Source organism: Schistocerca cancellata, chromosome 2, assembly GCF_023864275.1.
Source record: "Schistocerca cancellata isolate TAMUIC-IGC-003103 chromosome 2, iqSchCanc2.1, whole genome shotgun sequence".
Lineage (NCBI taxonomy): Eukaryota > Metazoa > Arthropoda > Insecta > Orthoptera > Acrididae > Schistocerca > Schistocerca cancellata.
The window spans coordinates 1,098,556,715-1,098,584,484 of NC_064627.1; the positions used below are offsets into that span (position 1 = coordinate 1,098,556,715).

A 27,770-nucleotide genomic window follows, 5' to 3' on the forward strand; every position below is an offset into this window, starting at 1 on the left:
CACAAGTTTTTGTATGCCTTCTTTATAGAAGGTTGACACCTGTGTATTCAGCCATGTGATAACATGTTCTTTCAGCTCATCATCATCATTGAAGTATTGACAACCGAAGACAGATTTTAGGTGTAAGAAGAGATGAAAGTCGCTAGGAACAAGGTCCAGTCTGTATGAAGGATGACCAAACGTGTCCCAGTGAAATTCCTGTAAGAGTTTTTTGATAACATTCGCTGTGTGCTGTTGGGCATTATAATGGAAAAAACAACACCTTTTGACAGTAATCCTTGGCACTTGTTATGTATTGTGCAGCACAATTACTTAATCATCTTGCACTAACCATGTGGATTGATTGTTTGTCCTTGTAAGAAATCAATCAGCCAAATGCCTTTTCTGTCCCAAAAAATGGTGTACATGACTTTTCAAGTTGTCAAGATTTGCTTAGGCTTAACCTTCATTGTGGATGAAGTGTGTCTCCATTCCACAAGTTTCATTTCCCATTACTATATGAGAAAGAAAACCATCACCTTATTCATTGTAGCATGTCAGAAACTGAAGTTCACTGCCCACCCATTGTTTTTTGTGTTGTTCAGTAAGAGTTTTGGGTATCAAACATGACAGAAGTTTTTGAAATTTCAGGAATTAGTGATCGTGAGATCTGTGGAACTTCCATAGCAAGGGTACTAAGTGTGAACTTGAGATTGTGCTTAATCTTCTCTTCAGTTGTGTGAACCATTTCATCAGTAACCAGCGACAGGTGTCCACTTCATTCTTCATTGTACACTTGATCACATCTTTCATTGAACAGTATGACCCATCTTCTAACCATTGAATCAATCATAGCATTTTGTCCATAAACCTCACAGATTTTCTGATGAATTTCCTTTGGTTTAACTTCCTTTGCATTTAGAAAACGAATCACAGATCTGGCTTCAAACACGGTGACATTTTCGATTACAACTGACATGATAAAGAAGCTCTACAAAGCATATGTTGGCAGCAGTGATATGAAAATGGTGTACATGTCTTCTCCTTGAGTCAGAATAACTGCCACACATGCTTGGAACTGTGATCGTAGTGCTGCCATGGATAGAAATAGAAACAGAACTGACTTTGTTAACGATCCTCGTATGATGCCATATGAAAACACTGAATGAAAATAGGCATAGTAGGCTAATTTACTGGTATGTTTATGACCAAAATTTGCAATAACCCTAATAGCATAAGTAGCTGAACCTAACTGTTTAAGCAGATCATCAATGTGTTTCTTCCAATTCAACTTCTCATCAGTGCACACACCCAGAACTTTTGAGTATTCTGCCTTAGCAGCAGACTTCTGTTCATAGTCTATATTTATCAATGGTTTTGTGCCATTTACTGTACAGAATTGTATAAATTGTGTTTTTTCAAAATTTAGTGAGAGTCCATTTGCAGAGAACCACTTAATAATTTCTGAAACACATTATTTGTAATTTCCTCTGCTGATTCTTGCTTGATGGGTGTGATTACTATAATTGTATCATCAGCAAAAAGAACTAGCTTTACATCTTCATGAATATAGAGTGGCAAGTCATTAATATACAGTGTGTTACAAAAAGGTACGGCCAAACTTTCATGAAACATTCCTCACACACAAATAAAGAAAAGATGTTATGTGGACATGTGTCCGGAAACGCTTAATTTCCATGTTAGAGCTCATTTTAGTTTCATCAGTATGTACTGTACTTCCTCGATTCACCAGCGGTTGGCCCAATTGAAGGAAGGTAATGTTGACTTTGGTGCTTGTGTTGACATTGCTCTACAGTACTAGCATCAAGCTCATCAATATTTAGCATCAACAGGTTAGTGTTCATCACGAATGTGGTTTTGCAGTCAGTGCCATGTATACAAATGTGGAGTTGGCAGATGCCCATTTAATGTATGGATTAGCACGGGGCAATAGCCGTGGCTCGGTATGTTTGTATTGAGATGGATTTCCAGAACGAAAGTGTCCCAACAGGAAGACGTTTGAAGCAATCGATCGGTGTCTTAGGTAGCACGGATCATTCCAGCCTATGACTCGCGACTGGGGAAGAGCTAGAACGACGAGGACATCTGCAATGGACGAGGCAATTCTTTGTGCAGCTGACAATAACCCTAATGTCAGCGTCAGAGAAGTTGCTGCTGTACAAGGTAACGTCGACCACATCACTGTATGGAGAGTGCTACGGGAGAACCAGTTGTTTCCGTACCGTGTACAGCGTGTGCAGGCACTATCAGCAGCTGATTGGCCTCCACAGGTACACTTCTGCAAATGGTTCATCCAACAATGTGTCAATCCTCATTTCAGTGCAAATGTTCTCTTTACGGATGAGGCTTCATTCCAACGTGATCAAATTGTAAATTTTCAGAATCAACATGTGTGGGCTGACGAGACTCCGCACACAATTATGCAGTCATGTCATCAACACAGATTTTCTGTGAACGTTTGGGCAGGCATTGTTGGTGGTGTCTTGATTGGACCCCATGTTCTTCCACCTACGCTCAATGGAGCATGTTATCATGATTTCATACGGGATACTCTACCTGTCCTGCTAGAACATGTGCCTTTACAAGTACGACACAACATGTGGTTCATGTGCGATGGAGCTCCTGCACATTTCAGTTGAAGCGTTCGTATGCTTCTCAACAAAAGATTCAGTGACCGATGGATTGGTAGAGGCGGACCAATTCCATGGCCTCCATGCTCTCCTGACCTCAACCCTCTTGACTTTCATTTATGGGGGCATTTGAAAGCTCTTGTCTACGCAACCCCGGTACCAAATTTAGAGAGACTCTTCGTGCTCGTGGACGGCTGTGATACAATACGCCATTCTCCAGGGCTGCATCAGAGCATCAGGGATTCCACGCGACGAAGGGTGGATGCATGTATCCTCGCTAACGGAGGACATTTTGAACATTTCCTGTAACAAAGTGTTTGAAGTCATGCTGGTACGTTCTGTTCCTGTGTGTTTCCATTCCATGATTAATGTGACTTGAAGAGAAGTAATAAAATGAGCTCTAACATGGAAAGTAAGCGTTTACGGACATATGTCCACATAACATATTTTCTTTCTTTGTGTGTGAGGAATGTTTCCTAAACGTTTGGCCATACCTTTTTGTAACACTCTGTATGTTAAAAACAATAAGAGACCCAAGACTGAACCCTGTTGGACACCATTCTTGATACCACCCCAGTTAGAGGACACTGCTGGTTTTCGCAGACAATATGTACTGTTAATTTCAACCTTCTGCATTCTTCCAGGTAAGTATGAATTAAACCATTTGTGCACTGTCGCACTCATACTACAATACTTAAGATTTTCTAGAAGAATATCATTATTCACACAATCAAAAGCCTTTGAGAGATCACAAAATATCCCAGTGGGTGATGTTCAGTTATTCAGCACATTTAATATTTGATCAGTGAAAGCATATATAGCATTTTGTGTTGAAAAGCCTTTCTGAAAACCAAACTGACATTTTGTTAGTACTTCATTTTTACAAATATGTGATGCTACTGTTGAATACATTACTTTTTCAATAATTTTGGATAAAGCTGTCAGATGTGAGATTGGGCAGTAATCCTTAGCATCAAATCTATCCCCACTTTTGTGCAATGGTTTAACAATAGCGTATTTCAGTCCACCTAGAAAAATGCCCTGTTTCAATGAGCTACTACATATGTGGATTAGAATCCTACTTATTTGTTGGGAACAAGCTTTTGGTACTCTGTTGTAAATGCCATCAATTACACGTGAGCTTTTACTTTTGAGTTAATTTATTGTTTTCCTAATTTCAGTAGGAGAGGTGGACTGAATTTCAGTTTTATCAAATTGCATAGGTTCTGCCTCTTCCATATACTGCCTCAAATTTTCTAATGAATAGCTGGATCCTATTTTCTCTACAACACTTAAAAATGATTATTAAAAAGTTTTCTACTTCTGTTTTCTTGTTAACAAACTTTTTGTTGTGTTTGATAGAAATACGTTCTTCCTGTGCTCTCGGTTGCCCTGTTTCCCTTTTAACAATATTCCAAATTGTTTTAATTCTGTTATCAGATGTGCTAATCTCAGACATAATGCATATACTTCTGGACTGTTTAATAACTTTTCTTAATACAGTGCAGTAGTTTTTATAATGTTTCACTGTTTCGAGATTATCACTCCTCCTAGCTATAAGATACCTTCCCCTTTTCTGTTTACAAGATTTTTTTTACTTTTAGTAAGCCATGGCTTTTTATATGGTTTCTCGTACGCGTGGATCCAATACTGCCACTGTTTTTACTCATGGCCTAATTGTTTAACGGTTGTTCCACAGTTAAATTTGAAGCATTTTTGTTGTTTTAACCAACACAGGTTTCTCATCTGAAACTCGGCCATGGACTGACTGTCTTGTGACCAAAAATCAGCCGTTATATATCATCACAATAATTGGTACTGAAACTACACATTGTTTGAAGAAAATTTACAGAAATTACAATTAACACTTAACTCTCTCAATTAACTGAATACAAAAATACATCTTTTTAACAGTTTCTTCTACTATGAGGTTTAGACTGAACTATTTCATTAAATCATGAAATTAACAAATATAGTCATGCAAACAGTACTTTTGACTAAACTGTTAGCTACTTTGGAATTAATGAACTGCTGGTTTCGCTAACGTGTTTTTGAATAGAACTAAATAGTTACTTTAAGATTACTAGTACTTCACCTTCAAATTCTTTACAATTATTACAGAATTTATACTTGTTTATACGTCCACAATAGAATTTAATTTACGAAACAATCACGGATTTCACCCTATAACAGATGATACTATCTTGGAATAGTCAAAATAAATTGGAAAATCAATTACATTTATAAAACTAAGCACAAAATGAGATTTAGTGTTACATTCTTTAAAACTAAGGGCCAGCCTTTCTCTTTTATGGATATGCTGATTATATTCACGTATGTTAATGATATGTAATTCAGAGTAACAAAAAAGAATTTAAGGATGCAGATGGCAAAACAAGAGGGTGAATTAAAAGTATTCCAATTTGCTTTGTTACATCACCCCCCATTGGATTGACCAGACAGATATTGCTAACAGCTAACTGGACAGTTCAGTGACCACTAGTGGCGCCAGAAATTGGGTTTAAAATCTACACACACACAAAAGTATTAAAAATCTTATCAAAAACTACAGGAAATATGTTTTTCAAATTCTAACTTGTGTGAACTGGCCATACAAAATCCAGTTCGTAGAGCAAGATTAGGCATTGAAAAAGATAAGTATCAGACTGTTCATAATGCTTATATTCTAATAACAACACATTACATGTATCACACTTAAAGAGAGTGTATATCAAGAGCAAAGATGGTCTACTTGTCATACTCGTCTTATACAAACAAAAGAAGCATGGAGCTAAAGTACCAACATAACACCACTACTTAATGTGGCGACCATTTCAGTTTATGAATAAGATACTTGTTTTGCTCTCTGGCAAGCAGTGTAGTTAATACATCCACAGGCATTTCCATTGACTGCAAATACTTAACAATAAATTCATTTCTTTTAACACATTGTCTGATAAAATGTCCTTTAACACAAACATGTTTTAATCTAGAATGCAACACAGGATTTTGTGACAGTCTAATGGAACACTGGCTGTCATGGAAAATGATTACAGGATTTTGGTGCATATTATTTAACAATTCACTTATTAGACACCTCAAGTAAAGTGCCTCTTTGGCTGCAGAATTCAAAGCTGCATATTCAGCTCCAGTAGTTGAGGCTGCTACATCCTTCAGTTTCTTGCTCTCCCATGAAATTATGGTTTTTGCCCAAAAGAAAAACACTTCCGTATTGTGACAACCCTGTAGTTAAATCATCTACAAAATTTGAATCAACAAAACCAGTCATATTTAGATCCTTGAAATCTCATTTGTCAAACACAATGCCATAATCAATAGTACCCTTGAGATAATTGAGATAATGAGGCACCCTTTTTGCTGCCTTCCAGTAAGCACTAGTAAACGTACAATTATACTGGCTTAAAACACTTGCTGCATAAGATATGTCAGGTCTTGTGTTAGTGCTGATAGACAGAAAACAACCTATAAGTTCTTGATATGGCACTTGAACTTTATCACCCCGCATATCCCAAAGCTTTAATCCAGCTTCCATTGGTATTCTAACAGGAGCACAATCGACCATGTCAAACCATTTCAGCACATCTTCAGTATAACCCTTCTGGTTTAAGTTTTAATCTACCTTCCTCCCACTTTCTGGTTACACACATACCCAGACAGGACTTTGCTTCTCCTAGGTCTTTAACTTCAAATTTCTCAGATAATCCCTGATACAACTTGTCTTTCATCAGAGTGCTATTTCACAAGACGTAAAAATCATCTACGTACAGAGCAATAATTGCAACATTTTTACTTGACCGTTTAATGAACACACAATCTTCATCGGTATTTGCAACATAACCTAGGTCTAAAAGCATACATTTTGCTTTTCATTCCACTGTTTGGCCGATAGTTCCAAACTGTAAATGGCCTTAGTTAGACTTTACCTTCAATCCCTTTTAAAACAAAACCATCTGGTTCCTTCATGGGAAGAGTTTCCTCCAAGTCCACATACAGAAAAGCAGTCTTGATATCAAAATGATAAATCTTAAGACCAAGATTTACAGATAAACTAGGGAGAGCTCTAAGAGAACTACACCTCTCAACAGGTGAGAAAGTCTCACAATAATCAATACCAAATTTTTGTGTAAGCTCTTTAGCAACAAGTCTAGCACGGAGGAGTGCTGTACCGTCCATATTCCTTTTCACCTTAAATACCCACTTGTTTCCTACAATACTTTTATTACTCTGTGGTGAATCCACAAGTTCCCAAACACCATTGTTCTTGAAACATTTAATTTCCTCTTTCATGGCCTTTATCCAGTGTTATTTGTCACTCCTCAACATGGCATCCTTCAAGATCACAGGATCCTCTCCCAAACTAGAAAAATCACTAACAAAATAGGTGACTTGATCTGGGTACTCCTTGGGTTTGGGTACGCAGGCTGACCTTGCTGACTGATTGATCTTCTGAAGCATCAGGGTCCATCCAGTCTCTTCTGTGTCTGCCACAGACTGAGCATCTGTGATGTAGTGTGGGTCTTGTTGATCCCTGTCACTTTCAGCACTGCTGACTTCCTCTTCTTCCTCTCTGTCTCCCACCAGTCTATAACCTTTGGTCATTTCATCATAACCTACAAAAACAAGTGCTTTAGCTTTGGCATCTCACTTTCTTCTGTTTTCAACTGATATATGGAGAAGAACTTGACAACTTTAAATGGTTCAAACAAGATACTTTTCCAGTCCATAATTCCTGTAGAGTTCTCTGTGTGGAACATGGTTCTTTATGTAAACAGTTGTACTGCATGCCTCTGCCCAATACTGCTTAGGCAGACCAGATTCAAATAGCATGCACCATACCATTTCACAAATTGATCTGTTGATCCTCTCCATAACCCCATTCTGTTCTGGGCTATAGGGCACACTAATCTGATGCTATGTTCCATTCTCTCTAAGCAATAAATTAAAATTTGAGTTCAAATATTCACTGCCATTGTCAGATATAATTGATTTTATCTTTGCACCAATTCTATTTTCTACCCAAGTTTTAAACTCACAGAAAAATTCAAATGTCTGATCTTTACTCTTCAGAAAGTAACAGAATGCCCTTCTGCAATAATCATCCACTAGTACATACACTTGTACCATGTGACGTTTGCTCCATGTGGCCACATAAATCCATATGCACAAGGCCAAGCAACTGAGATGCACATTGCTGTCCACGAGGATTAGTGTTTAACATCCCGTCAACATCAAGGTCATTAGAGATGGAGCACAAGCTTAGATTAGGGAAGGACGGGGAAGGAAGTCAGCTGTGCCCTTTCAAAGGAACCATCCCAGCAGTTGCCTGGAGTAATTTAGGGAAATCACAGGAAATCTAAATCAGGATGGCAAGACATGGGTTTGAACCATCGTCCTCCCAAATGCAAGTCCAGTGTGCTAACCACTGCGCCACCTCGCTTGATCACTGCTGTCCAGTCTTAGGAAATGGGAATTTCGACATCTTACCTAGTACACATGATATGCATTTGTCAAGAGTCTTTCAAAGTCACAACATTTCAACTTCATGACACCACTCTGTAAACATAGCTTAAGTCCAGTGTCAACTCTAACATGACTACATCTACGGTGCCATAAGTTTTCCAGATTACTAAAATTGTTAACAGCTAGAGCATGTTCATCTGACAACACAGGTTCAACATTTTTTAATTTATAAATGATGTTTGACTCTGATCCAGAACAAAGTATCTCACCACTTTTGAGCATCTTACATCCATCTTTGTCAAAACAACATTTATGTCGTTCTCAGCTACAGCAGAAACTGACAGCAAATTAGTTGCAAAGCCAGTGACAACAATAACATTCTTTATTGGGGACATATATGGTGAATTGATAATAACATCACCTTTCTGTTCGCTCACTATTTCAACATTATCAGCACACTTAACAATTTTTTGTTTGCTCTTTTCTGTTTCAAAATCTTTAAGCCTTGCCTTTCTTGATGTAATGTGTGACACTGCTCCAGAATCAATAATCCATGCATTCTTGTTGAATCTGACATACCACATGCACAAAACAATGACTTTTTTGTTCTCCTAGGAGATATCCAATACCCAGTAGCAGAGCATGCCCTCCAGCATAATTCTAGGGATCTAGGAACCTGCTACATCGTATGTGCCATTGGGTTTCTCCCACCCAACATCAGTCCCTTGGAACTGCCAGGGATGGGAACTTGCACTCCAACACATCCTTTCATCCCGCCATCCCCCTGGACTGAACCTACATTAACCAACCTCACTCCCATTTACTCTTCAGTCTTCTCCTCTGTCCCTTTCCTCTTTAGCTATTCAAGCATCTTTTCATCCTACATACTAGTGTTTATCTTTATACTATATACCTCCTTACTTCTGTATGCATCCTCTTTGGTACCAAGGAGGTAACAATATGAGGAGTTGTCATGATGTCACAAACTTGTAGCGGACCCAAGTGAAGATCCGCCATGTTAGCTACCCCAAAACATTCGCTTCTGGTAGTTTGATTCCGTGTAGTCGTGAAGTGTTTTGATTAAAAAAAAAAAAAAAGTTTCATATCAGCGCACACTCCGCTGCAGAGTGAAAATCTCATTCTGGAAACATCCCCCAGGCTGTGGCTAAGCCATGTCTTCGCAGTATCCTTTCTTTCAGGAGTGCTAGTTCTGCAAGGTTCGCAGGAGAGCTTCTGTAAAGTTTGGGAGGAAGGAGATGAGATACTGGCAGAAGTAAAGCTGTGAGGACTGGGTGTGAGTCGTGCTTCGGTAGCTCAGATGGTAGAGCACTTGCCCGCAAAAGGCAAAGGTCCCGAGTTCGAGTCTCGGTCGGGCACACAGTTTTAATCTGCCAGGAAGTTTCAGTTTCAGGTTAGTTTCAACTATATTTTTGAGTGTAGTAGGCAGTCACAATTTTCTTCTGTATTTTAATATATATATATACATACTACACAAGCAACCAAATGGTGCATGGCAGAGGGTACCTTGTACCACTATAAATCATTTTATTTCTCGTTCCATTCACAAATAGAGGGCAGAAAGGCTATCTATATGCCTCCATACGAGCCCTGATTTCTCATGCCTTCTAAATTTTCTCAATAGTGTTCTACAAAAAGAACATTGTCTTCCCTCCAGGGATTCTCACAAGAGTTTGCCAAACATCTTCATAACACTCACACAAAGTTTGAAACTACTGGTAAACTATCTAGCAGCCCGCCTCTGAGCCACTTCAATGTGTTGGTGTAAACCAACCTGCTGGGTATCTCAAACACTGGAGCAGTGCTCATGAATGGGTCTTACAAGTGTTCTACATGGTGGTCCAAGCAATCTTCACCTCATTACCTATCTTGCAAAACATATCCATCTTCAGAGAGGAAGGAACTAATGATCCTGAAAGCTAGAAATAGTTTTTTTTTTTTTTTTTATTCAAGTGCTGTTTTTCACTCATGCTTCATACAAACCATTTCGTAATTTTACAATGCGTACTGTCGGCCTTACATATAACAGTAACATTACAATCCTGTTTAATATGAACCTTAGTGTTAACAAGCATATGCGTCCTTGAGTTGAAACATTATGCTGAATTATAATTAATTTTAGAAGGAGAGGCTAATAAAATAATTTTCTACTATGTATTTTTTTAATATCTTAGGATTTTCAGTTTTCTGCCTGATGTGTAGCAGCTACCTGTTACAGACTTTTGTATCAGAATGTAAAATTCCATTCTGAATTGTGGGCAGGAATGCATAGTCAACACAGACATTATTTTTACTTCCAGTATTTTGCTAGTTCATTTCACCAAACAGAGTAAAATTACCTATATTATGAACAACAAATACTATTAGGGAGTAAATATGTTGACATGTAAGTGAAAGACTTCCAAGGACCCTGAAGAGACTTCTGTAAGAGGCTGAGCTATTGATTTTACACAATAATTTTACTCGCATGGATAAAAAGTTCTGTTAACTCACCGTATCAAATTTGTATAAAATCGCAAATTTTCATAAATACCTCCATCACCACCTCCAGTAACGGTACCAGTATGGCAAGTTTTTTCACAATTTGAGTACGATTATTCACTGATGCAACTAGATCAACACTGCATTACTGCTGAGAGTACAAGATTTGTTCATGTTTCGCTGTATTAATGTCTTCTGAGATTTTGTCAGCTAACCTCACTTCACAGTTGTCACAAACTTATTTTAAATGATCTTTTCAGCACTTTAGAATGCAATCTTTGCCTTTGGTGGGTGAGCCCCACACATTCCATGTGAGTCGATTTTCCACACCACAGTCACACAAAACACTGAATTCCTTATTTTTAACGTTTTTCTCGCACTTACCACAAAGGATGCTTTCACTGGACGCCCACAACTGCCAACATTCTGCGGTACCAGTGGCGGTACTAACAACATTCCAAAGAGTTTACAAAGCAAAAGAGCTTACATATTTTCTTGACAATACAAGAATCTTCACTAAAATATATTATTATTTTCTAAATGAGTCAAGAAATAAATTTAATAATTAGCATCAGATTGCGCAATTAATCATATGAATTTCAAATATTTTTAAAATAAGATCAATTTTAACTGTACATGCAGAGTACTAACAAATTAATTTCTTTCTACATATTTTAGTCTGAAACATAACACATTATATACAAAATCATATGAAATTCATTTAATTAAGCAACTGAGATAATGTTCACCGATACAAGAATCAATAGTATAAATGATATCAGTTATTTCTATAAAAAAAAGTAATGTTAGAGGAGAGTGTCCCATTACACCACCCATTCCATCTCCCTCAACTCACCTAAACAGGGTACAATGCAGCATATAAAATCCGTTTGCACAACACCTCACTTTCCTTTCTTGTGTACTGACAGGAACGGGTTCCTTCACTTCTGGCACATCTTTACTCCCATTCCTTGTGTAGTGCCTTCTCTCTATTTAAAACCAATAAAACAATCCTGTTTTATTGCTCACACATCTGCATTTTCAGTTAATTAGTTTCTTGCTGGATGGTACTATTATCTACTGCTCATTATGACCATGTTAGCACATCATATTTCAGAATGTTGCACTGCATACAGAGAACAACAGATGTGTTAAGCTTGAAGAAAGGAAGAAGATAGCCCCAAAAGACAGAATCCCTTACCATCGTCCACCCCTAGTAATTCCAACTTCAGCTAAACTTCTTTGTTGTGACACCAGAATGGACTAGTCACAAGTGCACCATGACTGACCCCCAAAATTGTCCAAATCAAATATTTGTTTTAACAGTGGAGAGTAAGAACAATAACACATGAAAGAAAGAAAAGAAAATAGTAAATAGTCGATTACCATTGACACAAGTCGTTCTGTCTATTGTCATATCTATCAACTACTAATACAGAACCTCCTGTATAATGCCAATAGAACTGATACCATTCTGTATTGTTCATCTTGAACAATATAGAACCCCAATTATGCTTAACAGTACACATAGATAATGTATGTATGTATGTTTACCTGTAACAACCATACTACATATTACTAATATTTTTAAAAATCTGGTCATTCCAATTATCTGCACAGTAGTTTTTAGTACTATATTCTTGCTTTCATAAACAATGATACAATTCAATTATTTAATAAGATGGAGTAGTAAGAGGTCCAGAATAGGGTAAGGGGAAGTAATGTTTTTGGTGAGGCTTTCCTACACCTTTATAATAGTTATTTAAACAATTGATGACTGTGGTTGTATTAGCTTGCTTGATTGGGTAAAGTGTTACATAGTTTTACCAACACACTACCAAAACAAAAATTTAAGTCACACTCTCTCCACCACTAGGTAGATGGAAAAAAACCACTAAATCCTTCTTCGACCTTTTGACATGTAGTACAATCTGTAATAGTTTAATTACTTTTTTACTAAGATTCTTCAAATAATAAAATTTATTCATACATTGTATACAGTTACATATTCCAAAATTTCCTTAACATTTGTGTGTAAGCCATATTAATTTAGCCCCAGTTCTCTGAGGTATGCATAATTTCCAACATGGAGTATATCAATGTGCTTTCCAAAATAAAATATGATGTATCATTTTTATTAAATTTGTTCTAATGACAGCAGGGAACCCTATTTACACTAAATTTGTCACTGAAGTAGTAGTAATCTTTTATTTATTGTTTTATCTTAAGAACTAAGATGCATACCTCATTATTAGTGTAGCTAAAGCCTAACAAATTAATTGAGAATAAAACCCCATGGCCCTTAGAATACTTCATATCATTCACCTAATTGTAGTTTAGTGTGGTCACAAGTGGAGCTTAATATTACCAAATGCTTCTGTTGTACCTTTATTCCATATCCATTTTGCTTTCTGTTTCAACAAACATTCTTGCACATAGTTCAACTTATGTAAAAGGTTATTTACTTTGAAAGTAACGCTTTTTTTAATAAACATGGGCCATTTATAACATGTCTGTGTGCATATCAAAGATAAAACTCTGCTAGTCCAAAGAACGAATGTAATTGCCTAATATTGTGTGGTTGTGGACAATCATTTGTAGCTCTTACATTATCAGGGTCTCACTTCATGCTATTTATCCTCACCAAATGTCTCAAGAACTCTAGTTTTTCCTTGCCAAAAGGAAATAGCTTTTTCATAAAACTACTGTATGGTTTTAGTTAACAGCATAGAATGTTCTCCCCATGTTTCTGATGCTAACAGAATATCAGCAACATACGTAAGTAGTTCATGTAGTAGTTCTCTTCCTGAAATTTGATCCAGATCTCAAATAAAAATTGACACAGGGATGTTCAAACCAAAAGGTATTACGTAAATTTGATAAGATTTTCTGTCAAATATAAAAGCTGTATATTTCTTCAAGCACCAATTTCTTCAAGTGATAATACCTAGCCATCAAATTCATTGAGCTAAAATATCGGGCCTGTTCAAATTTGTTAAACTGTTTGTAGATACTTACAAATCAATCCCTTTCCACTTCTAATGACAGTATTAGAAAAGGATACATTGCTGATCACCATATAGTGGAGATGTGAAGTTTCTATTGTAAATTTTTTTCCATTCCATTTCTACTTGTTTTATTAAAAGTGTGGGCGTTTGAAACTAAACATACACCTCCTGCAGGTTTTTAAACCACACTAGTACTCCCTTCAATACATAATTACCAACCATCTTGTTAATTTAGTCCTGTAACTTAAGAGTACAGAATAATATTTGCAAAAGAATTTATTACTATTCTTGACCAAAATTGACAAATGTAATGTTCTATGATTCCTGGCTTATTGAAGAACGCATTTTTGTAATAAATTTACTTTATGTCATGTCTATGGTCACAAATTTTTTGTCCTCAGACTACTGGTTTCGGTCTATAATGACCAACTTCAGATCAGTTTTATAAAACATGTCCTAATAGAGATTTGAAGATGGTCATTATAGACTGGAACCTGTAGTCTGATGACTCACAGTAAAGGAAATTTATTCTAAATTCAGATCACTGTTCAATTTCTGACCATGTCGCAGTTTGTGACAAGTTTGTAATTCAACAGAATATGACATAATGCCATTTTATGATTGTCTGTTAAGAGCTTAGACTCATAAGCTTCGAAACATTCCATGTGGGATATATATATATATATATATATATATATAGAGGGAAACATTCCACGTGGAAAAAATATATCTAAAAAGAAAGATGATGAGACTTACCAAACAAAAGCGCCAGCAGGTCGATAGACACACAAACATACACACAAAATTCTAGCTTTCGCAACAAACGGTTGCTTCGTCAGGAAAGAGGGAAGGAGAGGGAAAGACGAAAGGATATGGGTTTTAAGGGAGAGGGCAGATGCTGTTGGCAGATGCTTGAATGAGCACTATGTGTCATTGTATATAGCACATTTCCTTTGCAATTTAAGTTATTTTCGTTTTTTTTACCAATGGTTACTTCGTCAGGAAAGAGGGAAGGAGATGGAAAGACGAAAGGATGTGGGTTTTAAAGGAGAGGGTAAGGAGTCATTCCAATCCCGGGAGTGGAAAGACTTACCTTAGGGGGAAAAAAGGACAGGTATACACTCGTGCGCGCGCGCACACACACACACACACACACACACACACACACACACACACACACACACAAGCAGACAAAAAATGTCTGCTTGTGTCTGTGTATGTGCGGATGGATGGGTGTGTGTGTGTGTGTGTGTGTGTGTGTGTGTGTGTGTGCGCGCGCGCGCACGAGTGTATACCTGTCCTTTTTTCCCCCTAAGGTAAGTCTTTCCGCTCCCGGGATTGGAATGACTCCTTACCCTCTCCCTTAAAACCCACATCCTTTCGTCTTTCCCTCTCGTTCCCTCTTTCCTGACGAAGCAACCGTTTGTTGTGAAAGTTTGAATTTTGTGTGTATGTTTGTGTTTGTTTGTCTATCGACCTGCCAGCGCTTTTGTTTGATAAATCTCATCATCTTTAGCAGGAGAGGCACCACAGGACATTTCAATTTCTACTGTCCTGAATATAGTTTGATCGCATCCGTAATTAAAGATGCACGTTTAAATTCCCCAGAGCGAAATGTAATGACGTGCGGTAGAAGAATGCTTTATGAAGAGGCGTGGCACTGCACTTTGGCATACTTAAGACAAAATGATATGTCTTACATTTCCATTAACACACATGTTGTGTGTTTCAGACATTTCAGAAAGACGTGCGCTACAAGATGAACATATTTTTGAAAATTCGATCCTTTTTAGTATTGACCCGGTTTGCAAATATTGTAGATCCGGGGCTGATGCTGGCCGGGAGCTATCAAGTGAATTCAAATACATTCACATAATTACGGAAGGCCTAAATATGTCATTAGCTTCAGATTTTATTTTATTTCCACCTTTCTGACAGTCAAGCATTAATCACCTTGCGAAAAAATGAAGTTATTTTTGTCTGTTTGCTAAATAAATTTGACTTTTATTAACCTTTTCCACAGAGGCTGTCAATGGATTTGAAACAGATGTTTAATTCCACAGTACTGGCTAGCTTCAACTGTTTGCTGCATTTCAAATTTTCTATAATGTATGGCATTATGCCATAATAAAGAACCAAACATGATATAATACAGTACTGGTTCTCCAAGAAAACTTACATCTCGAAAACCACATTGAAAAGCTTAATGTCAGGTCGAGGTCTACTTCATTGGGAATCTGGACATACAAATGTGCACTTTTAAGTATACACTTTAAATGTGCACATTTTAATATGGTTCACGAAATTCTGATGCTCTTGGAGTATCCTGTGACGTCTTGTTTCTTTTAAGACATAATGTATGATCTTTCAATGTTTTAACCACTGTCTAACATAACAGTCGCGACACTCACTGCTGTGGAAGTTGTTGCCGTTTGACAGATGGAGCGACACTAGCGCTCCAAGCGACAGGTAAGGTGAACGTCAGACGCGTCGTAAGCATAATGTTTGTTTGCAACCATTTCCTTTGTAATTCCCGAATTATTCGAGTTATTTTCTTGCCTCCAACAGCTTGTGTGGTATCAGAAGACATATGTTTCTAAAAATGATTCTAAAATAAGCACAAGTATGGACAAAAACCATGAATAGAGTGGCAAGCTACAACACATTCGTGAAGAAACACTTGTCACATTGGGCAGAATTGCAGCTTACCATGTTGATATCGAAAGAATATAAACACACAGATTCACATGTAAAAAGCACAGACGTGTACCTCTACATGCAACAGCGATCGATAGCTCGTTTATTGTGTACTGTGTTTGTCATTGTCGCCTGTCGCCACAAGTACGTCCTTCATCTTTATATTATTCTAAGTGGGACAAGCAACTGCCAAATAGTGGGAGAAATATACTGAAAACATTATAATGTGCTGATTACATGACATTTCACGAAAAACCAAATATTTGAATAATTTTCAAACAATCTTTCTGTAGGCATTTTCCTTGCCCCATAATAGTTTCGCTCAAAGTCCAGCGATCTGCACATTCAGACACTTCACACGCTTTTGTAAGACACGAACAGCTGCACTTAATCTAATCACTTCATCGTCAAAGCAGGTCTGTGTTGATGATTCACACGAATCTGGCACTGATACATGGAGAGTTGAACTGGCTGCTTTTGTGACATAGGACTGTTTTACAGCTTTAGATTGACTGTCGAATCTTTGTGGCAGTTTCTTCTTCATCGTCGGCTGAGGTGGCTTATTTGGAATGTCAAACTGTGTGGGTACTGCATTCCACACGAGTTTGTTATTGTCTGCGTTCATGAACTGGTTTTGTTTGAAATGTAGCGAACAAAACCTAATATTATTATACAGGTAAACTGGGTCTTTCTTCATAAGGTCTTCTTGTCTGCTATTAACTAGCCATTTTCTGCTCCTAAAATGAAACAGTCATCATTTATACACATACAGTTTGCAAGTGGATCCTGACAATACATTTTGTAACATGATGGTATTTATCTCTCAGGATCCTTAGGAAACCTAAAAAAGACAGCTGTGGTGTCTTCTTCCTGTTGCTGCTGCAATTTATTGCGTTACAAACGCTCCCGATGGTAAAAACCATTGTATAAATCAAAATAAACAATTACTACTCGGAATGAGATTTTCACTCTGCAGCGGAGTGTGCACTGATATGAAACTTCCTGGCAGATTAAAACTGTGTGAATGACCAAGACTCGAACTCGGGACCTTTGCCTTTCGCGGGCAAGTGCTCTACCATCTGAGTTACCGAAGCACGACTCATGTCCGGTACTCACAGCTTTATTTCTGTCAGTACCTCGTCTCCTACCTTCCAAACTTTACAGAAGCTCTCCTGCGAAACTTGCAGAACTAGCATTCCTGAAAGAAAGGATATTGCAGAGACATGGCTTAGCCACAGCCTGGGGTATGTTTCCAGAATGAGATTTTCACTCTGCAGCAGAGTGTGCGCTGATATGAAACTTCCTGGCAGATTAAAACTGTGTGCCCGACCGAGACTCGAACTCGGGACCTTTGCCTTTCGCGGGCAAGTGCTCTACCATCTGAGTTACCGAAGCACGACTCACATCCGGTACTCACAGCTTTACTTCTGTCAGTACCTCGTCTCCTACCTTCCAAGGTCCCGAGTTCGAGTCTCGGTCGGGCACACGGTTTTAATCTACCAGGAAGTTTCATATCAGCGCACACTCCGCTGCAGAGTGAAAATCTCATTCTGGAAACATCCCCCAGGCTGTGGCTAAGCCATGTCTCCGCAATATCCCTTCTTTCAGGAGTGCTAGTTCTGCAAGGTTCGCAGGAGAGCTTCTGTAAAGTTTGGAAGGTAGGAGACGAGGTACTGACAGAAGTAAAGCTGTGAATACCGGACGTGAGTCGTGCTTCGGTAACTCAGATGGTAGAGCACTTGCCCGCGAAAGGCAAAGGTCCCGAGTTTGAGTCTCGGTCGGGCACACAGTTTTAATCTGCCAGGAAGTTTCAATTACTACTCCCTTTCACGATCGTGCCGAACTCACAGTTCAACCTACCGGCCGCTTGGGGCGCTGCTGGCGCTGAAAGCAACAAAATCAAGGCGAAGTGTCGCGACTGTTATGTTAAGACTGTGGTTTTAACATACGTACATACGGGTTTCCTACGTCATGATAACTGCGCAAGCGCGGTGTCGCCTGTTATCTGCCCTCTCTGGTAACTGCTGAAACGAACCTATTTCTAATAGGTCGCAGACATTTGTCTGCTTGTGTCTGTGTATATGCGGATGGATATGTGTGTGTGTGCCCGTGACTGTATACCTGTTATTTTTTCCCCCTAAGGTAAGTCTTTCCGCTCCCGGGATTGGAATGACTCCTTACCCTCTCCCTTAAAACGCAAATCCTTTCGTCTTTCCCTCTCCTTCCCTCTTTCCTGATGAGGCAACCGTTAGTTGCGAAAGCTTGAATTTTGTGTGTATGTTTGTGTTTGTTTGTGTGTCTATCGTCCTGCCAGCGCTTTTGTTTGGTACGTCTCATCATCTTTCTTTTTAGATATATTTTTCCCATGTGGAATATATGCCACTTCCTTATACGGCTGGCCGCGGTGGTCTAGCGGTTCTGGCGCTGCAGTCTGGAAACGCGGGACTGCTACGGTCGCAGGTTCGAATCCTGCCTCGGGCATGTGTGTGTGTGATGTCCTTAGGTTAGTTAGGTTTAAGTAGTTCTAAGTTCTAGGGGACTTATGACCTAAGATGTTGAGTCCCATAGTGCTCAGAGCCATTCCCACTTCCTTATACACAAATATTCCACATGTCCAGGGCCTTGCTGCGATGGAGAACTTCCTTTCACGCCGATCACCTGCCACCCTACCTAAAACCTCTTTCCTCATTACCTTAGCCAGCTTCATCCTGACCCACAACTTCTTCACTTTCGAAGGCCAGACATACCAACAATTAAAGGGAACAGCCATGGGTACCAGGATGGCCTCCTCGTACGCCAACCTATTCATGGGTCGCTTAGAGGAAGCCTTCTTGGTTACCCAGGCCTGCCAACCCAAAGTTTGGTACAGATTTATTGATGACATTTTCATGATCTGGACTCACAGTGAAGAAGAACTCCGGAATTTCCTCTCCAACCTCAACTCCTTTGGTTCCATCAGATTCACCTGGTCCTACTCTAAATCCCATGCCACTTTCCTTGACGTTGACCTCCACCTGTCCAATGGTGCCTTTCGGCCTCCTCTAGTAACACGGTGTTGGCTCTCCTGCCAACCACAACAGTTTCTGTGCAGGCCATGCTTTGTGAAATGTTCTCTCACTGATCTTGTTGCTTCAGCAAATGTAACATTAGAGAAACAGCTACATACCTTCCTGAATTTTCTGTTTGTGTTGACAATTTATCTGTTTACACATGAAGCTTCTATCAGATCATGTCCGTGTGGAATGCTTATGATGTATACATTGGAATGTATAAGTTTTCTAACGATTTTCTTGGAGCTCTGGTTGTATTTACACTTTCGTTCTTATAAACATCGTTTCCTCCTCTAAAAATAACACATTTGGAACCATATGTCACTGTTGATTCACAGTCTTTTAGAACTTCATTTAGAGGGGCACCCGGACAGGTAAAACCAGTTACTTTTAGTTTATTTTGCATAGTGGCCATGATACCTGCTAAGCGTTTTCCATCGCTAGTTAAAAATATGTTAACATCACCTTTCTTATTTTTCTCACTTGGCGCAATATTTCGCAAATGTTTAATATTTTCTTGCTTCTTCCAGGTACTTCTTGGAGATGTGAAATCATTTTTCTTATTTCCCTGGTTGACTGTATCTTCATTTTTATCTAGCAGATCATATTTGTTCATTGTTTTTAATTTGAAACGTTTTTCATTTTGTTTCACACGCCAGCTTTTTGTAGGCCTAATAGAGGGCTCATTTTCCACTTTTTGTTCTTGTTTGAGTTCATTTATTACTGTTTCCAGATTACTTATATATTGTTTTGCACACAATAAGCCCTGTTATAATGTAGAAACTACGTTTCCTTTGTGTACACTACCATGTTTTTTGTAAATACACCATTTACAAACAGCAGTTAATTACACCACAGGCGCATTTCGTGTTTTCTTTGTCGAAATGTGAGATACACTTTGAATGAATCCATTTTTGGCACACTGAACATAGTCTAATACCATTTAAAAGTCTTTCACTAAAAACAATGCACTTTATATTCGCAATATAGGTGTTTTGCACAGAACCACTTACTAAAACTTCTGTACGAGCCGCCATCTTTCGGAAGCATCTTTCTTTAATAGCAGAACTACTTTGTCACCTACAGCACAGTGGTACTGCAATAACATTCCATGACCTGTTTTGTCGACCTTCATGGCAAGCCATCTTAGGCTCACATTCCAGTGAAGTCATGCCTGCCTACACATGGTGAGAGTTTCTACTGCTTTTCTTAATGCTTGCCAAACCCCACCTTGGTCAACAAGGTTGCCAGATCTCTCTCTCCAGCTGAGAATGTTGGGAGCATTATGGATAGGGCCCTCCAACCATCTCAAGATTTTGATGATCTAATGCACCATTTGGACAGAATTAGGCACGATATCCTTCAGGAGGACATCCAACAACTCTGTCAACCAATGATAAGCTGAATTACTGCTTGCATAAGGGCCAGAGGTGGACCAATGCACTATTGAGTTGCTCAAATTGTGAAGCTCTTTCACTTTGATAAATCATCCAATACTTCTGAATTGTAATCATTTGTTTGTACATTTACACACATCTACCAATTCCCATCCCATTTGAATAATTTTATTTGTGTGTGTGTGTGTGTGTGTGTGTGTGTGTGTGTGTGTGTGTGTGTGTTTATTTGTTTCTAATATGTACTACTTAACAAGAATGATTTCTGATTTCTGTATATGTGAAGATTCCCGGAGGCAACAAAAATGCCAAGAAATTCCAATTTTCCATATTGAGTAATAAAAAACTAACAAGTTTAGAAATAGAAATTTTTGGAGTCAGAAAAATCAGGCCTAAGAAACTGTGGTACTGAAATTTGGAAATAATCATTATTTATGATTGGAACTACAGAAGTTTTTAAAATTTGTTCTCCACGTCATTTACATGTATAGTAAATCATCCAAAGAAAATATGTTCATAATAAGTGAATGTGTCACTATCATCAGTAGTCTGAAAACTCTCCAGTGAATAATAAATTTCAATTAAATAAAGCTTGAATAAAAAATTAGCTGTTTTATGTGACTATTGTACATTTGTTCTTAACAAAAGAAGACAAAATAAAAAAAAAAATGTTGACGTATGGAGTGCTGTAAGAACAGATAGGAGAGTCCCACACTTCTCCGTTAAATAACAAGACTAGTCACCTGATACTCTGCCACTCTCTCTGCACTGTTATCTTGCACACTTAAGATGTCAGCATTCTATTTTGGTGCACTTCATTATAATCCAAGATAAACCAATATCTAACTTCAATTTTATGTGCTGTCTTACTTGGATTTTAGTCAACTTGTGTATCATCCAAATTTATTATCAATATTATGAAAAGGGTATTTGCTTCTCACCACACAGTGGAGATGCCCAACAAGGCCTTTGTCAAAAATAGAACACACACACACACACACACAAATGCAAACACAACTCATTCACACAAATGCAAACACAACTCATTCACACATGAGTTGCATTTGTATGAGTAGGTGCATGTGTGCGTATTGTCAAAGGCCTAACTGGTTAAAAGTTCACTTTCTGACAGTCGTTTTGTTGTGCCTGTCTCTGACAGTATCTCTGCTATATAGTCATTAGCAACTACTCTTTTCATAATATTTCACATTCCATCCTGAATTTTCCATTGTTTAAATTTATTATCACATTTTCATTGAGATTGTATATGCATAACACATTTCTACATCCTCCTTTTCAGAATGTGATGAGTATAAAAGGCCTTTGGAAGAGGCAGCTAAAATTCCTTTTCCATCAGTTCATCAGTTCATTGTTGGAGGTAAGAAAGCTGCTGTTGGAGAGTTTCCTCACATGGAAAATATACCAGTAGTTAATTGTTGCATTGGATTTTAAATTAACTTTTCTTGCAAAATTGCGAAGGCACAGATTGTCTGAGCAGTACTTAATTTTAGGAGGCAGAATTCCTGTGTATTTAAAAGTGTAAACACTAATTGCAAAGGCACAGATTGTCTGAGCAGTACTTAATTTTAGGAGGCAGAATTCCTGTGTGTTTAAAAGTGTAAACACTAATCATGACTTCCAGAACAATGGGTTCCTTCCACAGGTGAAAAAACAGGATAGGCTGGGGAGCAAGCTAGGATGATGTGCCAATTGGCAGTAATGAAATTGTGCTGCTCTGTACAAGTATCAGCTAGCCATTGTATCTTCTCTGTAATTTTATAACTTTCTCAAGCAAACTTTACTTTTGATTAAATTTACTTTGCCGGCCGCAGTGGCCGAGCAGTTCTAGGCGCTTCAGTCCGGAAACATGTGGCTGCTATAGTTGCATGTTGGAATCCTGCCTTGGGCATGGGTGTGTGTGGTGTCCTTAGTTTAGTTAGGTTTAAGTAGTTCTAAGTCTAGGGGACTGATGACCTCAGATGTTAAGTCCCATAGTGCTTGGATCCATTTGAACCATTTGAAATTTGCTTTATTGTTATGTTTATGCAGGAAATAGGAAAACATTCACTATGAATAACTATGACGCAGAATATGTTCCATATCTGCAGTCAACTCTAGTATTCAACACTGTAATAAGTGAAAATCATAAATTATTACTACACAGAGCCATCACCAGAATTTTGAAGTGAATGATTTTATTAAAATGTCAACAACATAAGCACATATTACCTCAAATTCAATCATTCTTCTCCCAACTATAAAGTGAAAATGAAATGAAAATGATTTTGAAACTCTCAGTAACACATTCAGTTTGGAAAGAATAAGCTAAACACACTATTAGTAATAGAGCATGCTACTAATATTTTTCATTTGTTCATACATGATCTAAGGCATCTGACATGACCACTGAATTGCTTGGTGTAAAAGAAGAGCATGTAGTTGTAGGGGTGAACATCACATTTAATTGTAGGACAGCACCACTTCTGAAACCAGTACAAAAATGTAGCACTGCTACTGCAGTACAAGCAACTTGTGGATATGGAGAGGTTGAAGCCTGTAGTAATGGATAGGATGTCATAATGTAGTTGGGCTGTCTCAGCACTGAGTAGAGTTGCTGATAAGAGGACAATTGAATCTATTTACTGTAAGTTGTCATAGGAAAACTTAGATGCCAAAGCAGTGGGCACAGTTCAGGAGGAATAGAAAACGAAATCAGTATTTGCAGTGACTTGCACAATCACAATTAAAAGTGTACCTTGAGTCAATGTACAGCAATATATAAATGTAGCAGCAGCAGCAGCTGAATAAGGTAAACAAGGAATTAAGCACACTGACATATATATCTGACACTAGAGTTTCAGCCACAGTGTTAAAGTTGGCTGTAGAAGTAACACATAATAGTCATGTGACTTTTTACAGTTGAGCAATTGCATGGAGCCATATCAATGTGGCTGCACTTCCCAGTTAGGTAGACGATGGCTATCCCAGATGGTGTACTACCACTAGGTTAGGACAATAGTGTGAGGTTGGCCTTGCGTGGAAGAACGTTGTTCCCTTGTAGGACAGAGTCAACACCTATAACACTAGCAGGTGGACATAATTAATTACACAGCACAAATGTCATTGCTATAGGCTCAAGCAGTTGCAGGAGATTTTGACTTACCCAAAGATGTCATTTGACTCATAGGCATTGTAGTGTTGAGAGGCATTCCTTTGTATATGCTTGATAGATGATAATTGCTTTTGGTTTTTTGCAAAATAAAAACATATCTGACAGATTCCCATGTTCACTGACAACATATCTGCATAATGAACTGGCTTCATTGATGTGTGTTCATTTTAGCATACTCAATGGAAATGCTTCCTCTTGTAATGACGTGTCACTGGTACACAAATGGCTAACTGCCTCATGTACATACTATCTTTGCAAAGTCTTCTGACCATGACATTAGTGATTAGATTATCAGTAGATTAGCACTATATTAGTATAACCACTGCCAGACTTACTCAAATTGTTCTCATGCTGAGATTAAATTTTCACAGTTCTGCATAAGTTTTCACATGAATCCATTTAGTATATAACTTACTATTTATGAAATAATGAAATTATTGCTTAGTATGGCAAATTTAAGGAGAGCAGAGTAAATTTCTCATTACATTCCGTTATTTCATAAAGTAAATTTAAAATTTGGAACTTCTCTACCTGCTCTGGGTAGCTCAAGGAGTTGGCCACTAGTAAGTAAGGAGTGTAATAAGCATATAAAGGCATTTAAATTTAGAAACTTTCAGAGGCAGTAGCTCCTTCTTCTGGCAGAAGGGTTGTAGGGGAAGGTAGAGTGCTTAAGGGAAAGGACAGGTGAGATTTAGGAAATGGAGAGAGTTCATAAAAGTCACCCAGATCTCCAGATCAGGGAAGACTTAACAGACGGTATGAGAAGGATGGTCTTTCCTACTTTGTTTACATAATAATTTTGTGATTTCTCTTCTTTAAATACAATATTTTTAACAAACGTAACTATACTATTAGTTTCAGCATACTAATGACTAAATACTGAATAATAACCTTCAAATCAAAACATTCTGTTTTTTTATTAATTTTGGATATTATTTATTTCATATTTAATAGATTGTATGATAGAAAACTACAGTATTAAACATGTAGGTAGGTTTTCCTATGTATTTCTAAGTACCTCTTCTGTTTCAAAAAAACTGATAAAATGAAATACTTTTTTTCTTATATTTTACAAATTTGTATTGCAGGTGACAGTAACTTGAAGGTAAGAGTTACAATACACACTGAATGAAATGATTACTTGTACATGACCATCTATACAACGTCATACATAAGTAAGTGTGACGTCATGTACACTGGACTGCTATTGAAGTTGCTCATCAATATTTTATAAAGTTTTTGTCTTCAGTTACTTATTTTAAAGTTAATAGTGTTAACATTTGCTGTAAACATAAGTTGTTAGTGGAGTTCCATGTATCTCAGTCTTTCTTCCTGTGTTATTGACTAGAGTGGTCTGTTATTTGTGAGTGTGCTTAAGTCATTCATCCAAGTCTCATGTCTCAGTACTGTGCTTATTACATTTTTTGGCGTGCAGTTGTAGCTGTAGCCAGTATAAATCTAAGCACTGACAAAGTTATTTGCGCACTGTAATGCAGTTATTAAATTCAATAGTTTTCAGTGGTGTTTTGTGCTGTTTGTGGCAAAATAACTTCAATAAACTTATGGAAATGTTCACTTGCTGTGTTTTTTAGAGTTTTCTGTGCATTAAAGTTGTTTAGTAAATTTCTTGCTTTAGAAGTAGGGAACTTGCAGCAATTAGGAGGCCTTGGTTAGTTGCAAAGTCAAACAGAAAGAAGAAAGTTCTGCTACTAGGTAGTTCGCACAGTAGAGGTGTGGGCCAGCAGTTGCAGGAGGTGTTGGGGAGTGAGTACCAAGTCACCAGCATTTTGAAGCCTAGTGCATTTCTTATTGTTTCTAGTGAAATATTTCAGTAAAATTTTCATTCAGTGTTTTAACTTCGTTGAGAGTTCCAGTTGCCATTTGAATTTTTGGTTTTAGCTGATAACTTTGTGAAGTTTTGTTAGTATTGGCATTAGCTGTGGTGTAGTAGTATTAATACAAGTAATTGCTTTCTTAGTAGACAGAGAATTTTGAGATTCCTATTGTTGGTTCTATAAACAGTTCCATTGGTTTAACTAAACTTAGGTAACATAAACATATGGTTTTTTTCTGTAACTGCAAAATTTTATCATGAGTGAAAAGCATGGGCTCTGTCATAGATTTGTGATTAGTGGATTATGCTGTGGCATTTGTTCATAATATTTTCGTTGGGGGGAATGCAGTGGGGAAGGCAGTTGGCATTCTAGTGAGATCCTCTCCTGGGAATGCAGAATCTGCAGTAGAAATAAGTTGACAGAGGAGCAGGAGCGTAAGATCTGTGCCATTCAGGTGCAATTACAATGCGCAAAGGAGGAACTAGATAGATTGAGGAGGGTGAAGGATAGTGGGGAATGGGAACTGGCAGTTGGGAAGAAGACAGCTAGGAGGAGGAGGAGGTGTTCAGACAGTTATACTTTGCGTATATGTAATAGAGTTGACCACCTGTCAGAGTTGGGTGGAGAGGAGCCCCGTGTAGCTGTAGATGTAGGAAACATGCAGCAGTCCTCAGCAGTTAGGAGGCCTAGGTTAGTTGCAAAGTCAAACAGAAAGAAAAAAGTTCTGCTGCTAGGTAGTTTGCACAGTATTGGGGAGGGCCAGCAGTTGCAGGAGGTGTTGGGGAGTGAGTACCAGGTCACCAGCATTTTGAAGCCTAGTGCAGGATAGGTTCAGGTGACTGACAGCACAGGGGAGTTATGTAGGAATTTTACAAAGGAGGATCAGGTAGTGATAGTGGGTGGAGCAGGGAACAGTCTTGATATGAACGGAGAATATAATGTAGGTGGCCACCTGTAAGGATAGCTACTCAAACTGGTGGCACTAATGTGCATTTTATGCAATTGTTTCAGCATCATGATTGGAATCATCTTAATGCGGCTGTTAGGCATGTTAACATGGGGCTGGAGGGGTCACTGATGGCAGAGGGCATGGGTCACATTTCAATAGTGCCACTTGAGTCTATCAGTAGATCAAGTTTTACTAGGCATGGCCTGCTCCTCAATAGGTATGGGAAGGGGAGGATGGCAAAGCTTTTAGGTGACTGTAATGGGTGGTGGTGGGATCACTCATGGAAAAAATCCTGTAGTGGTTGGCATTAGAGGTACACCATTTTTAAATTGAAGCCAGCTGATAGGTATACCTGCTTAAAGGAAGTCCCTCTAACTAAGGACTCACCTTCAGAGGATGTCATGTTCCCAAGTAGAGAAGGATTTAGCATAGTTCATCAAAATATAAGAAGTATTAGAGATAAAGTTAGTGAACTGCTTATAGATGTTGACTCTGAAATTATTGGTATGTCAGAACACCACTTAAATAATTTGACAATTCAGAAGCTTCCTTGACATGGGTACTAATTAGCTGGCTGTTTTTCATGGAGTTCCTTGCGGGGTGGGGGAGTGGTTATGTACATAAAAACAGTATTTCATTTGAGTCCATAGATCTATCACAGCACTGCACTGAACAGATATTTAAATGTTGTGCCAGGGCAATTGAATTTAGTGAATCTAAACTTCTAATTATTGTTGTTTACTTGTCCCCTGACTCCAACTTCAGAGCATTTCTGCTCAAGCTAGAGAGGGCTCCTGATTCACTTTGAAGGAAGTACCTGATATCAGTTATATGTGGTGAATTAAATATAAATTTTGTGTATGATGGTGCAAGAAAAAGATGTTGGTAGATTTCCTAAATTCATTTGATCTGATGCAGATTGTGTATTTTTTTCAACTAGGGTGCAGGTGAACAGTATCACAACCATAGACAATATTTTTATTCATTCTTCATTACTAGATCAGCATTCTGTTAGTAAAACAGTGAATGGCCTTTCAGACCATGATGCACAAAAT

General features: G+C 38.1%; 1 protein-coding gene across 1 annotated transcript in view; it reads left to right on the plus strand.

The window, feature by feature from the left end:
* LOC126161252 (uncharacterized) overlaps positions 1-22,211 on the plus strand; it is a 197,826-nt gene extending 175,615 nt beyond the window's left edge. The window contains exon 6 of the mRNA XM_049916991.1: positions 22,060-22,211. Coding sequence (XP_049772948.1) covers positions 22,060-22,211 — 152 coding nt within the window. The remainder of the gene's footprint in view (positions 1-22,059) is intronic.
* The last annotated feature ends 5,559 nt before the right edge of the window (positions 22,212-27,770 follow it).